This window comes from Haliotis rufescens, unplaced genomic scaffold (genome assembly GCF_023055435.1).
Source record: "Haliotis rufescens isolate VD_foot unplaced genomic scaffold, xgHalRufe1.0.p SCAF_15, whole genome shotgun sequence".
NCBI lineage: Eukaryota > Metazoa > Mollusca > Gastropoda > Lepetellida > Haliotidae > Haliotis > Haliotis rufescens.
This window is the reverse complement of record NW_025963835.1, coordinates 13,233,089-13,251,657: the sequence shown is the minus strand read 5'-3', so window position 1 is coordinate 13,251,657 and position 18,569 is coordinate 13,233,089. Positions and strand designations below refer to the sequence as shown.

The 18,569-nt window shown below is 38.6% G+C and overlaps 1 protein-coding gene across 1 annotated transcript; it reads right to left on the bottom strand.

Annotated features, from left to right (window-relative positions):
- Positions 1 to 4,948: 4,948 nt before the first annotated feature.
- LOC124111300 lies at positions 4,949 to 14,290 on the bottom strand. Its single transcript, XM_046470961.2, has 4 exons — positions 14,056 to 14,290; positions 6,343 to 6,613; positions 5,335 to 5,492; positions 4,949 to 5,203 (listed from the first exon to the last, which is right to left on the bottom strand). Exons 1-4 carry the CDS (start codon positions 14,108 to 14,110, stop codon positions 4,962 to 4,964), a joined length of 726 nt encoding a protein of 241 aa, XP_046326917.1. The 5' UTR covers positions 14,111 to 14,290; the 3' UTR covers positions 4,949 to 4,961.
- Between the last annotated feature and the right edge of the window lie 4,279 nt (positions 14,291 to 18,569).

The following is an 18,569-nucleotide window of genomic DNA, read 5'->3' as shown; positions in this document are numbered from 1 at the left end:
TGTCGGGAATCGAACCCGGGTCTTCGGCGTGACGAGCGAACGCTTTAACCACCAGGCTACCCGACCGCCCCAATAATTCAGAAAGATTGAATAGAGTACAAATGTGATCGGTAGTTGGGTATCCTTTTCTGTTCTGAAACCTACTTGAGCTTCGAATAGAATGTTATTTATTTCAATATAAGTGCTCAAACGGTTATTTCGTATATAACATTATATATATTGACAAACATATTAATAGTGCATGCAATATACTCATTGATTACATTATTAAGTCTTGGTGCTTTGTTTTAACAACCTTCCTGAGGCAAGAGAGTTAACTGACTTTAAAAGTCCAGTTTCCGAACTAGGCTGGAATTGATTGGACTATCCATAGACTCGTTAGTCCAGCCAAAATGTAACTCCATAATACCAGACTAGTTTGGCCAGGGTGGAAACTGGACTTTTATAGTCAGTTAACTCACTTGCCTCGGGAAGATGTGTTTTAACACACGACATGATTTTGTCCCTTGTTTTGACCGAATTTAGTACTCCGCTGTCCTAGGGTGTCATATTATCATTAATGATAGTATTTACCATGATCACTAGCTACATGTACGTACAGATTGCCAGTGCGAGAGTATATCACCAATTACGAATATTATCTGGTATACTTTGATAATATTTCTTTTATATATTCTGAACTAATTTTAGCGAAGGTTTCATCAGTGGAGTACGTAGATCCTTCAGGCCGTGTATACGAGACACCATGTATGCATAATCTCTACCTACTTGCAAGGACCCGTCAAGATCCGCAGTAGAATAAGTCAATTCAATCAGTTTATTCACATATAACTGTAAGGCCACAGGCCCATAGAACAGAATACATGACAATGTGGAAGCAGTTAGAAATGTTACAAGGATTCATTTCTTAATAACATGGCATGATATATAAAGTGGGATGGATTTCGTATAGTCGTTATGCTCACATGTGATATTAAAGAGATAAACCTGTATTTATTTGGATGTACATAGTATTTTTGTTGAATATATTTTTTCCTGAAATTATCATATTTACAACATACAAGTAAAAAGTGAAATTCATCTTCGACAACATTTAAAAAACATTGTCTTCATAATCTTAAACATTTTGGTATTTGTTTGTGCCTGCAAACTTCATCCATTAACCTATGTGAGCTGCCTCTCAATTGTGTTAATGATATTCTGCATTGTCTTATATTTACATCAGGTAAATCATTTCCTGCGCATATTTGCATTTTAAAATATAACTATAATATTCGCATTTGCTAGAAACATCTACAGTAGACCTCGATGTTTGAAAGTACAACTCAAAAAGCGTCTGCCTTATTTTCGATATGAACATGGCATGATTCTCTACGAAACATTGGTTGTCCCAGATGTAACCATACCCACAATTACACAGTAGACATTTAACATTGTATTCCCAATTTTTATCTCCATTCTTTCCATACAATAGAATCATGTCATAACATTTTTATGGCAATCTACTTACTGGTATTTTTGTAATTCTAACCAATACCTTATGATTTTTATATTGTGATATGCAAAGGCATGCGACCACATTCACCATAAACCATTAGGTTAGAAGTAGTGTGTTAAACACCAAGAAATCTTTTGCATGCGTATAGATGTACGGATTCAAATTCCTTAGCCACCGCAAAACCCCATATTTCCGAAACATAGGAAAGATTAGGAGCTATTTTTGTGTCAAACATGATGAAGAAAGGTTCATAAGCACAGTCGCGAAAATGTTCAAACGTTTGTATAAATGTAAAAGTCCAAGCAACAGCATTTTAGCTTGGATTGCTGCATTACACATATGTCTGTTTCATGATAATGTACTTCGAAATATTACACCAAGATATTTATATGACGTTTCAGTTTTTCAGCATTAATGATACCACAAGTAGGTTCAGACGACGCCCCCTGTATATCCGGGCCCTGGCCACACTCCTTTCTCTTCTGTGTCGGTCTCCCAACCCTGCCCGTGTTACCTCTGTCGGTCCGACGTGGGTTGTTTCCGTCACGTGACTCGGGTCGAGTCACCTCTGGATTTACAGGTGAAGTGTACGTATCACGTACAGGAACAGACGACAGTTTACCACCTTCATAGAAATAATGTTTGCTTGGGTCTTTCTCTTTGCATTGTTGTATTTCTTGTCTCATCGTCGGGTCGTTAGCTATACCGTAACCTCTGGACTCAACCTCAAGTTCGGAGTCTTCATTTTATCGTCCCAATGAACCATTTTTGCAATAACTGGGCGTGGTTTATCGGACGACATGCGTCGCATCCTGTGTGCCCTCTCGATAACCCTCAGTGTTAAAAGTTAAATTTCATCAGTTCTGGCAGAGTTCAGAACATCCAATGGTTTATTTTTGCGAAAAGAATAAGATTCGTTTGCACTCTCAGGGATACCATAGATAATAATGTTGTTCCTTCTGTTACACCTCTCAAGATCCTCAATGCGTGAATCAATAGCATCGAAACCATTATGGATCCCATCAACATTATCATTAACAGCATCAATATCTAACCTCATGATGTTATTTTCTTCTTTGGTCTCCTTGTTGTTTTTCAGGAACTGTGATGTCACCACGTAACAACGGAATGCCGTTCCTCATTGAACTGATCTCGTTTGTTAGTTTATCCTCCGAATCGTTTATTTGCTAAAATATTGCTAATTTCTATATATTTATTTAATGGCCGAGGTTTTAACTCTATGTCTCCTGACAGATATATAAGAATACCTGCACATGGATTGCACATACAACTGTCTCGAGAGTAGTCTTTTTTTTCAAAGTAAACAAAGGGGTCTGATTGTACTCACATATATGAAAGTTCATTATGGTCTCAAACAAACTCAGATCAGAACACACGTAGCTTGCGTTGTTTCCAATGGTCATACCTGAGGTGTAGATCGACAGTAACAACACTGTGCAAAATAAAATCCCTGGCGTTCATTGCGATGTAGATCGATACGGCTGCATTTTGTCAGTTCGTTCGCGACCCCTTGTCTGCTGAAAACATCCGATCCGGATTCTCCATATATTAATGGAACACCCATGCTTAGTGAGTAGGATTTTGTCACCTATGGACCTTACCTTCAAATCTTTTTCTTCGACGTTTGTGGGAGTTGGGATAACTATAACGGCTCCCAACGGAAGATAACTCACAGGGTAGAATAGGTCTTCAGCAACCCATGCTTGCGGAAAAAAGGCGACATTGCTTGTCGAAAGAGGCGACTAACGGGATCGGTTGGTCAGGCTCGTTGACTTGGTTGAAGCATGTCATTGACCCCAATTGCGTGGATCGATGCTCATGCTATTAATCACTGAATTGTCTGGTCCAGACACGATTATTTACAGACCACCGTCATATTGCTGGAATATTGCCGAGTGCGGAGTAAAAACAACAAACAACCCATCCAAACTTCTTGACACTGGAGATTAAATACATTCTTTGATGTTTCAAACATGAGAACTTCATCTGTGTTCGAGTTAACTTTAAGAAAATGTGTGTTAATACTCCTTCTAATTGCCAAAGAAGTATTCAGCTAGAGTTCCTGTTTGTGACTGACTTTTCTTCAGACAATAAACTTCAAAACCAGGGATACTGACACAATCAAAATCGTCTATTTAACCAAGAACTCACAAAATGCCTTTACTAATAATCTGGTTTTTAGATGACAGACACTGATATGGAGGAAGTTAAACTAATCCTTAAATGTTACTGAATCAGCAAATCACATGGTGTTCGTCTGAGAGTGCTTCTGCCTCTGTAAATAGTGTGACTCGGTAACTGACATCCGTCGCATGGCTAATCTCTGTTCTTGTCCGGCTCATCTTGTCTTCTCAATTTGTCTGGTTGTCTCCCCTCAGATCTATGCGTTTGCACAGGCTTGTCTCTGGAATGATTGTTCTTCCACTTTAGGGATCATGAATACGAAAGGTTCTTCCTCGGGGTAATTTCGCCTACCATTTAGAAACAGTTTGTTCACAATTATATTTGCTTTCCATCCCCGCCTTCTTGTTTCCTTGAATATGTGAAGTAAATATTTCCGTCCTTGAAAACTTTCTCAAGGAAATATTCCGTGATACGAAACCGTTTGTCACTGCTTGTTTATATCTGTAGAAATGACATCAATCACAAGAGAAATAACTCAAGGGTTAAGAGAGGTGATCCATGAGTCAATGTATCATCATTTGCGCTACCCCAATAAAACACGCCTCCTCAACTCAACACCAAAGCTAGGATATAGGTTGAACCTGAAGGTCATACAACGTACCGAGAAATAACTTGCTACCGAAATTCCAGGTAGCAGTAGGAGTCGTACTATTGCAATGCTGCTGCGTCAGTATTCCGGTAGACATGGGTGAAGGGGCCTGGGCCTAGAATGTTTTTGAAAAACATTCAGTGCTGAAAGTCAGAACCAATTCAAACAATTGTATTTACCTACAACACATTATTCTTCAGAACAGACAGCATGTCAAGTGAAAATATATCGAGCCTTTTCGGGAACAGATTTATATAGTAAAACATCTATGTGTTGCCATATCATAACGTTAAATAGCAATAGCTTCACATAACATGTACGTGATTTTGCATATCAAACAAAAATAGTTATCTATATAGATATCTATCTTTGTGAAATGGTAGGAAACGGTCAATCCTGTTTTGTATGTTGGTTTAATTGGGATCCTGTTTACCTAAAGAAGCAGACAGGTGATGATCGATTTTTCGTAGACACGAAACACATCAGGTGAAAACAAATACGGCAGGAGGTAAAATGTGTCGGTGAAGTAGAACTGGTCTAACCACAATTAACATCTGCTGTGCAAAGGATCATTTTCATAATCAAATTGAAATTAACTTTCAGATATATATCACTGAAATTTTCCAGTAAATGACAACATGTTTGAAACAACAGTAAGCAGATCTGAATTTAAGCATTGCAGTACAGCATTTTCCATGATTTCCAGTCAGACTCGGAAGTCAGCATGAAAGACGAGGTTGTCCTGTCGAACAATGCACATCTTCCCTGAATTTCCATGTAGCTGAACATTCCACAGTTTGGGTGTAGAAAACACCACCTCGCGCAGATTAGGTAGTCTGTGAATGTGTCCTTTATGAGACCGTCGCTCCACTTGCCAGAGACTCTGAGAAATCCTCCTGTGCAGGTTTCTCCTGAATCAGCAATAAAAAACAAAAATGCAAACCACTTTATCTTTGTCAATAGTGTTCTATTTACCTTGCAAACTGCTGTCTCGGAAAATACAACTGATGAAACGCCATGTGTAAAACAATTAACACCTTACCTAGACGGATGCGATGAGGACTTCCATTGAAGCCCTTCAAGCCAAATCTTTTGACAGAGACACCTGTCGGGTCGGTTACATCAAAGACTTTGTCACTTCCAATCGTTTTACCTTTTCCATACCAAATACTTCCATTGCCCCAAAATGCCCAGAACCATCTGTAATGAGAGAAGATAATATGATGACTATATTTCAGAAATCATTCGCCATGCATTTTGTCTTCTCTCTGAAACACAATTTGTAACTGGGTGAAACTGTTAGAGTGTTATAGTAATGGGGGTTGTTTAAGGTTGTTGTTAACATTTTGTCGCCCACGCGGTTATAACTTCTGATAATCTTGTTGGTATTGTCCCTTGAATTGTTTTCTGACAAATGACTGGATGACATTGAAGCTTAATACTGTGTATGTGGTAATTATTGTACTTGACACTTTGTACAGATCTCTAGGATTGAGGCGTAAGTTCAATTGTTTTTATGGCCCTTCACATATGGTTAAGGTAAAAGTGATCATGTTTTCGAACATGACCGAAATTATAATTGAATTTACAAACAATCAAAGCAGTTATAAAGCAGTGATGCTAACCTATACCCAGCTAAAAAAAGTAGGTTCTAATGTCAAAGGGACACACCACTTTCCACCAAATCCTCGCATATGATTGGCTGACATTGAAGGTCAATATATTTAAACCGGAACTGCATATAACTTTCAAAATAAGGCAGCCAAATAGAAATGTTCTGGTGACCAAGAGTGATGATATTAAACTGGAACTTCACTTCAGTTCTCAGTTAAGTAGAAAAAGTGACTTTCGATTTTCTCAGACAAACAAAGTCATCAAATCGGAAATGCAGTAAATGCCTTTATTATCATAGTGACAAGGCTAATTTAATGTTTAATGTTTTCTGGGTGACAAAGGGTCTCCTGCTTGTAAAGACTGTTCCAGTTATTCGACATTTAATATATTTATACAAAATACAAAATCCATTAAATACATGAATGCAAATAATTACCTGTATTCGTCACAGTGAAGGATGGAACCCGTACCAACTTCCCTATACCCACTTGTTGGCCTGATTACTAGTCTGGATCTATCATTGTACCAGCCACCAATCAAAAACTCAACCAGCTCTGCACCGGCGGAGTCCAGGAGGCTGAGACCATGGTCCTGACATGCCTTCACTTCATACACTATACTTGTACATTCTTCAGCGTCAACCCCTAAAGTTACCAAGTCTTTGATCACTTTATTGGCTCCATTTGTGTACACAACCATGGGAACACCTGCAATATTGATAATATTTTACAGTCATTTTATCACGCTTTTTCACCTTTTATGGCTGTTTTGCAAACAAAAAGAAATCTAAGTCACTTATTATGCCAGAAAAAGTGTGAGAAAATGATGTTTGCAGCTGAAACTGCTGTTTCTGCCCATCACCCTTCTGAAATCTTGGGTTCACCATGAGTCCCACACATCCTTTTGTAACAGTAGCAAGCACGAAAACCTGATTTTAAATAGGTTGAATCTACATACTCTTGTCACAATGTTGTATTTGCTTCAAAACCAAGGGAATGCTCACGGAACGAAACTGGTCCAGGAGATAATGTGAAATAGGATTGCTTTCTCTTGTGTACTTTCGCTTAAAGTTCAAGTTTTGGCGCAGGTTTATTAATACACAATTGGCTCCCATATATAAATAAAAGAGAAGAAACCCTTTCAACACTTATGAGAAGTCTTCTAAAATCAGACCCCATTGTACGATTCCGACTATATCATAAGCATGCGATTATGAATCATTATCATATTTTGATAAAACCAGGTGTTCGCTGTTCGAGAAGAGTAAATTAGTGACACTAACCATTGTTTCAATATGATATTAATAATAAAGCTTCTACTTGGATCACAACATGGAAACATTTCTATACCAGCGATAGCGTATTAATCTATTTCCACGTTTATTACAAAATGTAACAATTCCAATATTTTTATCACTGCCAAGGCGACCATTAACAATTCCTATCTGGTACGTTTCACGAAACAGCTGTGTCACGTGAAATACGTCGTTGATCACAATATTTATTATTTTAAAGAAAGGTTTGTCCTCATCACCGTCACCGAGGATATAGGCATCCAGTGATGGCAAATGTTCATCTACAGATAACGATTCCTGTAAATATATGGTCAGGGTTGTCAGCAGTCAAAGAATAAAGATCACCAATAACAAACACATATTCATATTGTTTAAATGTCGCTGTGTATTTGTGTAGAGGATCATAAGTGTCCATCCCACATGAACATCCCGTTAAACCGCCCCCATGAACACAGAACATCTTTATATTTCCACTGACACAGTCAAGTTTGCAAGGAGAAACATAAGCAAGCAACCCCCCTGAATCCCGTTTTGCCCCCACCCCTCCACCTTTCCTCTTCCGATACTGCTATAGTGTTCTTATCCTTATCAACCCAAGGTTTCATACAATACAATATCGATTCCCCTCAAAATATTAACGAAATCAGCAGTTTCTAAGTAATATCCATTAATATTCAATTACAGTATTTATTATTTATCCCGACAGAGGCTCCTGGTAGAGAGATGTCTGTGTGGTGTTGTTATTAAACTGGAATTTCTCAAGCAATTTGTCCCTCAAGAATTTGCCTTGCTGGCCATGGGTAAACTCGCCAACCTTCTTTCCCGAACTCCCTGAGTTCCCAGACAACTGATCATCACTCATCCCGTGGGATTTACCTTGTACTGCTTCACCCTATCTTTTGTCTCTTGTAAAGCACACGACGATGGGTTTCGCCCTTCCAGAGGAATTTTCACACGTGAACAAGCAATCTCTTCGTCACTTACTACTTTACAACTGTCTCTGGGACTTTCAGTGGTTATGAATTTTCGAACCAGCATTTCACAGTTGTCGGCGTTGTTGTATTTCAGGCCATGAGAGATAAGGTCGTTTCGCCGACTGCAGGCTTGTTAAAGTTTTCTGTTTTCCAGCTGATTAAATCGATTTAAGAGAGGCTCTGTTGTCATATATAATTCAGCTTTGATGGTAGTTGCATTCAAATTGAGTTTTTCAATCGGCCCTTGATGCTTATTAAGTCTATTTTCAATGATAATTGAAATATTGACGCTCAATGCATTATTCAGTTAGTGTAACAATGTCACTTGAGACAGGGTATCCGCTGCAGCCGACAACTCAGGTTGCAATGCATGGCTGTTACACCTATTCGACGGATGGGGAAGACATGCACTCAAGCGTTTTGCGACCCATCAGATCATCGTCATTGTCGGTATCGACAGATCGTGGTGTAACGCTGTCACTGCCCTTTCACGAATCATGTTGGACTCTCTGAAGAGTCAATCATCAGGTTTGGCTGACAGGTCCCGATAGGTCAATTGTTTCCTTAACTTTGACTGACAATGCAAGGCAGTTTCTGGCATGAATGGAAAACACACATTTGACACTCCAAGACAGTTCATTATTCCATTATGACATAACATTTCAACAGTATAAACTTTAATATCGGACACAAACTGAACCTAAAACTGCTATCGATAGTAAATGTTCTGTACTATCGTCTACTCACCACTATACAACACATTTTGAAGTTCAGTTCATTTGTACAAAAGACAAATACACTTACGAGTGTTGTTTGTGGCGCAACCAAATTAAATAGTTTGTAACAATCCATGGTACATGTCACACATCAATATCCCATGGCACAACTCAACATTTAATCCCTCAGTCCTTTCTCCTGCTTCACAAGGACTGCACCACGACAACTGTGATGAGCAGCGTTTCTTCCTAAACTTGGACATGTGTGTAGTCGGAGAGCGGATCAAGGGGATATAAAGCAATTCAGGGATTGATTAATCCTGTCTGAAGTGGTAATTAAACCTAAAGTTGCGTAAGAAAGATCGACTTTATGTGATGAATGTAAAACATATTAGGTAATACACACATTAATGAAAAAGCCATAACGTTCTTATTTTCATAAAATGCCGAATATCACTAAACCAACCTTGATCCTTTTAAATAAAAACGTTTTCATTGTTTCACTCATATGTTGAACCAGCTGATATCAGGTAATCTTAGAAAAAACAAAATATGATCAATAACTTAAACATTCTTGTCTTTTACATGCCTTTTGAAATATATATCACACGTACGTACAATGATACCGTTTTTTCGTCTTTTTTTCACTTCCAGTCTTTCAAACTTTTTCAAAAGCTCTGATTTGTGTTTTAAGCCAACTCTCACCACTGACATAACTTTGTAGCTACATTTACACCAGGAGTCTCGGGAACATTCACAACCACGTTTTTACGTGGAGCATTAGCATCAACACTGTTGATTGGCCTTCATTTACGCTCGACTGAATTATGAGATCTTCAGTCGTCCTGACTTGTCTGGACAACTCAGATCCCATGTCCATTTCATATCTTGCTTATTAGGCGTTTTTCTTGTTCAACAAGCTTATTGTCAAATGACAACTTCAGATCTTCTTTGGCCGCCAACACAATCTAGGTTTGTTCATCTGCCTTCGAATTTGTAACTTTGTTGAGATAGTCACAAACGCCCTGTAGCATTTTAGCTGTATGAGTATCACTGCTTTCTGAATAATGTCTTTCCTTTGAAGGGGTAGACATACCTGCATCAAATATAACTGTAATATATAACTGTGGTTGAACCGCCCTGTGTCATGTGAACTGTCGCCATTACCACCTGGACGTAATCATGACTGTCAATATGAAAGTTCAATTCACCTTCCATTTCCAAAAGAAAATCCATAAAAAACATATCAGCAAGGACACAGAAAAATATACTCAATGACTGCAAATTATCTGCAGTCACATGTTGGGTCAGTTGTACAATTATCGTTTCTCAATTGTCCAGAGCTAAAAAAACAACGACTTGTCAACTCGGGTAATAATGTTGTGATTATTTAGGAGGTAAAACTACTGTTTTAAAATTTAATGTAGTCCCACTGTAGGATAGATACCTCTTATTGTAATTTGGAAACGAGCGCTTTAGCGAGTGGTTTAAAATGTAAAAATAAAGAGTTATCTGCATTCTACCATGACGGCAACAACGCTTTTTTTTAAAACGGCGCTCTCTTGCAACGCGGAAGTATACAGGGTACGTTCAGAAAAGTGGCCACAGGTAATTATATATGTAACAAATATTACTAAAGTTCAACATTAAAAAAACATAAATTTTGTTGATAGGCATAACTTAGTAGTTGACGGAAAGCCGACAACATTTATGGAACACAACTTCTTTAATTATTGTAAAGGCGACGTTTCGGTATAGATCCTTATACCGTTGTCACGCAAGACTGAATGAAGAACACGGCACAGAATAAATATCATAGGTGGAGGATTAACAGTAGAGCATTATCTTTAACAACAATTGCATACATGCATTCATGTATGCAATTGTTATATGTCTCACGTAAATATAAGTGACAAAGCTCTTTCAATAATCATTAGAAACTTCTGCTAAAAGCAGCGTCCAACCCACGACTCCAACTGTATCATGAATATTTGTCTATGAATACCTATCAAATAGTGATGGCACGTGCATGTAGTTCACCTACAGGAACTTCTTCTGCATTTCTAGCTTTAATCATGACATTTATGAAGGCGGACTAGACACTGTGGAACTTTGGATTTCTACGGAAACGTGATTTTAGTCCATCAAGTCTTTGAAATGCCATCCTCTTGTTATCTGGAAGCTCTGGAGTTCCAGCCTTGAATGGAAGCGGCATTTCAAAATGTCCTTCTGCTACATGAATGCCTTCTTCCATCTGTTTCATGAATATCCTATCATCGTGAGAGATGTTGGAAGCATTGCAGTCTTTCTCATTAAAGTCTACAGAGAACATGCAGATCACATCATTTGGAACAAACTGCTCCTTCACAGATGTTCTGTGAGATAGATGAATTTCGGATGGCGGACGTAGCTTGAGCGGAATTTCACATGACATCACTCTGTGACTGATGCCAATTGAATCGGAGTTCTCAATTTGTGTTTGATGAAGGAGACCGACCACACCCAATCATAGGTCGGTACGTTGTCCATATGGTTGACCTTCCTGAACTGGTGCGATAACCTCACGAGGTATGAGTGCTTGTGGGCAATTATAGCCTATCAATAGACTGATGTCAACATCATATGTTGGCTTCAATACATCACACAGCTGTCGTAAGTGTGACCATACTTGCACTTTGTCAGGGGTCGGAATTTGGTCCTTATTGGCTGGTGTACCCATGACACCAAGTTTGTTACACAAGTCTTTTAACACAAAAGTCGCATCGGATTGTGTATCCAGCAATGCATATGTCAACAGTTCATTTGACGGATTATCGGAATGAGTTACCCACACGGGTAAAAACATGGAGCACTTATCCACAAAATTGCTTTCATTACTGAGATGGTTAATACTTTTCAGTTTTGACTCCTCAGAAAGTTTAGATAGATCACCATGTAACATAGTAGCATGAAGATGTGAAAAAGTCTTACATGTTAGCCTGTTCCGACAAAACTTTGACTTTAGACAACAATGTCTCATAATCATCAAGCTTGTGTAGACCTTTACAGAAACGGCAAGTTTCAAATTTGACATTTGATTTCGTGTCTAATTTATCTGTGGCAGTGCTCAGAGATGAATCTTTCAGATTTGTGTCGAACACTGTAACATGTGGTCGTTTAGCTGTCGGATGCTGTGACGATGCACAAGTATTCCGGGGCTTGTTCTCATGTTTCAATTCCAAGGGAACAGAAGTGACAGGATCACACATTATTTCTGTTCCTCAGCAATGAAAGTCACAAATCTTGAGCATTTAGGAAACTCTGATGTCTGTTCCCTATATTCGGCGACTTTACGTCTCAAACAATTGAGGAGCCAATCAGGTAGCTTCTGAATAAGCTTACGATTTCCACTTTCATCATTTAGGATGTCAAGTGATCTGACGCTTGACATTGCTGTTTCACACTGTCTGAGAAAGTCTGCAAACTTACGTCATGCATAACCATCCCTTGTTGGTAGTTTCGGCCATGAATCTAGACGGTCACGAAACGCACCTCCAATTATGAAATAGTTTCCAAAACGTTCATCAAGCAATTTGATCGCCTCACTGAATGCATCCGCTGACAATAAAGGGAAAAATCCCTTGACAACATCTTTGGCTTGTCCGTCAAGATAACGTTGCAAATAATAGATTTTTTCACCTTCAGGAATATCTCGTCTCCCTATGAGGACATTGAATGCACTTTTCCATTGTGGGTACATTAGAGGGTCCCAAGAGAAAGTTCCTGGCTCTGGTCGAGGTAAACGCCCAATGTTATCTGATTTGCTAAGGCTTTGATTAAATCTTCATTCTGAGATTCTCTGAGCGGAACGTTTTGCTTGAAAAGGAAAGTTTTGAGTGTCTTTAACAATGTCACTTGTGGCACATGACTAATGTGGAGCTTTAATTTCACTTTGTGTAGGATTTTCAACCTGAACTGTGTCAACATAATCTTGTACAAACATGCTTTGTCCATCCGGACATAAAGCAGGAGAACGAATAGAATCCTCATTCGCTTCACTTTCTAATTTCTCTACAGCTTCTAATTGTGCCATAGCCATAGATAATTTCATTTCTGTCTGACACCTTTCAAGCTCAGCTCTCATTTGATTTTCAACTTCAAGAAATTTCAATTTAGTCTTTAATGCTGCAGCTTCGGCTGTAGCAGCAATTTCGGTCTCCTACAATTTTGACACATTCGACATTTTTGATGACAGTCTTTACAGATTGACATGATTTGTTGTCAGCGAATTTCCGTTCACTCAAACCAAATTCAAGTTTACACAGTTTATCACTCACGGATTTAATGAAATCAAAATGTCTGGATTCAATCTCGTCAAATTTTGCAAGCAAATGTTCATCAGAATAATTGAATGCAGTTAGTTTCCCATGTTCACTACACACAATTGCCATACGGTCTTCTAAACAATCACGAATTGAATGCAGTTCAGATATGTCCACACTGTCAGATACTAATTTCATGACACTACTCGCCTGCCGAGGCCAGTGCAGATTTGAAACGTTTCACACATAGTTCAATCTTATAGTCAGTGTATTCTTGTGTATGCTCAGCCGCACGGCTGCTTAAATCAATATATATCATATGTTGTTAACTGAGAAAGAAATCTGCCAAATCCACGCAAAGATTAAACATAATTAATGCAATTAAGAAAATAACTTATGTTCACAGAAATGATTTGAGAGAAGTGGAATTAATACAATGTGGATTCCCCAAAACACAAAGAAAGTGCTTGAATTATTGCATCGTAAAGAATATAAGTACAGATATGTGAAAACATTTCAGCTTTCAATTCTGTACACCACTGTAGAGCATAATACACTTAAGGAAAAACTTCATTCTTTGATCAAGGGGGCATATGTTGCTAAACGTGGTGACCATAGCATTAGTTTCATCTGTCTTAAAAGGTTCAGGACATTTGTTTTTAAATGAAAGCACATGTCATCTGAAATAACAAATCAAAGTTACCCTTCGTTGGTCAATTGTTGTCTAGGGATTAACAAACAAGACAAGTAAAAAACACCAAATATTGAAAGAACCTTTCTCATTACAGTTAGTACACATTTTATCAAAATCTATTTAACGTATACACACAGGGCTTAGGACGATAGTAAAATATTAAAACTAACCTTGCGCAGCAGTGAAAATGAGGAGGATTGCTAAGAGCGACGAAACACGTAACATGATGCGCCGTCAACAACGTCTGTTCCAGCCTCCAAGTTGTCCACAAGTCAAATCAGTCATGGAAATACAATGCGTTCATAGGAGATTTCTCTCTTTTGAAATCAGAACCTAGGAGCATCATATTCCCCACTGAAGTGTTAGTGTCAGTAATGAACTTGGTCCTAAAGGCAGATCTACTAGTCTCAGTATAGTTTGTATGTTCTCAGCACCAAGCGCATTAATAATTTAGGTTTCAGTCTCAACCTGTTAAACACAGGAATCCCCTTTCTGTTATCTATTGTGACTTCCCTGTTTGCAGCTCAGGAAGACCGAATATGTAACTGGTAGCTTAGACCAATCATTCAGTATACTGGGGATGTGGGAATTTTGTTATTAGAGAAAATATAAGTGTCTAGTCAGACTATAACGTATACGAGTGTTTTCTCGAAACCAAGGAGACGAGAACAATTTGTATTTGTCAGAACACCCAACGCCGCAATTCGATGCACATTCACTTTTCAGAACATTTACTTTGTGTAACATATTTTTTCCAGTATTTTCTCTTGTTGTACTGTGTTAGCAGTTGTCAACTTTCAACTACTTCTCGAAGCTTGCGTAAAGGATGAATCTACCACTTTAAAGAATGTCTATTTGTATGAGAGGAATTCGATTTGCTAATAGCCACTAATTGAAATGCAGAGATTCTTGTAAGAAACAAACATCAAATTGTTTAACATTACCATTAATCTTTTGTGATTTGTGTAGCAGCACTCATATGGGACTCATGTGAATATTCATGTCACTAAAATATTTAATAGATGTGCGAGACGTGACATTCTGACATTCTTCTATTTCGGCTCAGTGATGTCAAACGATGTTCTCCCAAACAACAAGAACAAGAAAAGTGATATTTTGGAAGTAAAAGATACGTGCCTATGGAATTGGGTTCGAATAATACTTCTTTCTTAACATTGAAAAAGAAATTTAACTCGTGGTTTCAAATACCAATACAATGATATTCATTCAAATTTGGTTTTGATGGGTCGTTCCGTCAGTTTCTAAATGTGACCATTTAGTGAATGAGGTAATATTTAACGTTGCACTGGCTATATTACTGATATCGACAAGTTGAGAGACCGAGGATGGTGTATGTCGAAGGGCACTATACATCCTTGAAGGCTTTGCTTGATGTTTTACCTTATTCGATACACCTTCCAAGCAGGACTCTAAAAGCTGATGACTTGGGATGCAAAACGTTTATCGAACCAAACTGTCTCTACTCGTTTCATTATCTCTTCAAATCTATAAAAGATCTCTCTTGTAAAAGGCGATTTCTAAGTTTCCCTCGGGCAAAGACCTTACGAAGCAGTTCATGTGATAAGTTGATGTATTCAGAAATTATCATAATTTATTAAGGGTGATTGTGTTTAGTTAATGCACATACATAGAAAAGGCGTGAATGAGACATGAAACTTCAATTTTTTTATATAAGCCGACTTTTGGATTTAATTGTTTTGAGATAAGTCTTTTTTTCCTTTCTGCCGTAAACGTTTATAAATTTGAGTAATAAGAGTGAATCTGTAAAGTGGATCAATGTAGGAAGCAAAGTAACTTTTTTTCAAACAAGATAATCTTTCTGTGTTGCCTTTATTTCATGGTTATTTTCAGCAATCACCTGAGGAAGGATGGTGTTTACATTCCAAATTTAGGGGTAAGATTGGAAATGTCAGAGTTGACGTTTTGGGATGAGTTGTTAGTAATGCTGCCACGATTTGTCAAACATCCATGCACTCGATGAGGCATACTGCGTATGAATCTCTCAATGGCGACTTGAGAGCGTCTGTCCCACTCATCTTGCAGCGCCTGGCCAAGTTCACCCAACGTGGTAGGCGGCATATGACGTTGACGCACACGTCACCCTTTCATGTTGCAGACGTTTTGGGCGTAGGTCTGGGATAACTGCTGGCCAAGGCATTCTATGGATGTTGAGCTGCTGGAGGTAAGCATGGACGATTCGTGCACGGTGAACATGGGCGTTGTCGTTCTGAAAGATAAAACGTCGACCCACACACACTGCAAACGGGACAACAAAGGGTGTCATTATGTTGTCCCGATAGTACTGTCCAGTGATCCTTGCTTGGAGTGGGGTTATCTCAGTCATAGTGATATTACCCCACACCATAACCGATCCACCGCCAAATCTGTCATAAGGTATTAGGTTGACATTGGCTTGGTGTTTATTTCGACGTCGCTAGACCAGGCTGTCAAAGAATGCAAAGTGAATCTGGACACATCTGAAAAAATGACCGAAAACCCCAGTTTCGACATTGTGTTCACCATTGACATCTGTTGGAAATATGACAATTTGTAAGGGGCAGCAAAACAAGTTGATGTCGAGCATGGAGATGAGCTGCATGTAAATTTCTAATCGTCTGACCCATAACTCGAACTCCAATAGCCTGATGAAAGTTTGTAGCAATTTAATTCGCCGTTTGAACTCGATTTCGTAGTCTGGTTTTGGATAAAAATCGACCTTGTTCTCTTGTCATTGATCCGGGACGCCCTGAACCGGGTCGATCGCCATGTGGGGTTTTAATTTGTTTGTACCTGTTTCATGGCCTGATAATCACAGACTGTGAGTCATTGTACGTATCACACTGATGTGAAAAAGATACGCTTATGACACTACCAACTGTACACAGGAGACAAATGAATAAAAACAATCATTTATCACCACGTGACCGGTGGGGTAGCCTAATAGATATTGACTGGCCAAATGATGGAGCTCGGGGACTATTCTCCACCTGGGTACAACACGGGAAGCCAATATCTGGTGTCAACTTGCCATGAAATGTTCTTAAATTTTGCTAAAAGCGGCTTTAATCCGAACTGACTCACCCTTTCATGGCGACACAATGCAATATTATTTCATCCCATGTTGAAACAATGTAAAGCAATGAATTCTTTCAAATAAGATACTTTTCTATGGGAATACTACCTTTGCTACTGGTAAGTTAATTTTCAAAAGAAATGGGATTGAGCGAACATCTACAGACAGAACTGACAGACGACATGACACTGACGTTTTCATGGCTACGTTTTTATTTTGCATTTTCTGGTGTAAATGGTTATATAATCATTGCGTATGGTCATTTGGGCATGGTATTGCAGACATTTTCATATTTTATTCACATGACTGCTTTGCCAATTTGCCATATTTTACCTTTACGTACTCAGGTTTGTCTTGTGTTGTTGAGCGTTTTCTTCACCTCCTCGAAATACAAGGCCTACGAAGCTAAATGTTTGCATGAATAATCTTAGCTACGGTGTCTCTAAAGGTGCGAATAAAATTCCGACCCGACTGTAAATATATCTGCAACGGGAGCCAAACAACATTAACCATCATTATCCAGCCATCATTTTTGAAGATAAGTTAAATTTTCATTTCTTTGTTCCTATTGTTGTGATATCATGAATTTGATAAGTTGATGAGATCTTACACCTGAGCAGTGTAATAGTTAATGTCACCAAAGTTAAAATGATGTTAGGGAACATAGCAGGTAAACTGCAATTGTATACCTCACCGCACACTATCCTGCCAAGGATTTCACATATGGCTGCCATAGAAACTAAACTTGAATTCGAATGAAAACAGTTCAAGAACATTTGGACAAGTTGTCAGTATGATGGCCGAGGCAAAGTTTCGAAGTGCCATATCCTGTGGTATAGGAGGATATGGCGAAACAAGTTCAAGCAGGGTAAACCTCCGCACGAACAGCGAGTGTGTCAGCTTCCCCTTGGCCGGTCAAATCCAAAACACACATAACTATGAACGTCGAGACTACCAACCCTTCCAAGATAGATCTCTTTCATGTGACGATCTATAAACGCAACATGACCCAGATGGTCTTGACATTTGCAATGGCTGGCCTAGAGTCAAAAATATTTCCAGAATTCATTACATCGCCACTGATTCATCTTTTCGCGAACACCTGTTATCATCACGATTTGATAGTTTTTCATAGCCGCATGTTTTTGATATAGTCGAATCGTACAATCAATTTCTAATGGATAAGGAAAGAGTTTTGTCACATCTGGACTGACTGACGGAAGAGATTAACATTAACCTGCTGTGATTTATTAAATATAAGTGACACATTCCTCGATTATAAGATTCCGACTATATCCTAAGCATGTGTTAATAAATCACTGTTCAATAGTGATGATACTAGATGTTCGCGAAAACGTGAGCGTATACTGTGACATGGGTGGCACCCGTGACAAACATATGCAAAAGCAAGTCAATCGTTCACCTGTCAAAATGGGGAAATGCATCGGACATAATTTTTGTCACTGATTTTGTCAAATTTGGAAATGTCCTCTTCATGTCTACATTAAAATCTGTTTTAAAAATTAACCGAGGCCTTGAATACTGTAACCTTGGTTAAACAAGTTTGGGGCAAGAGTCGTATGCCGCTCT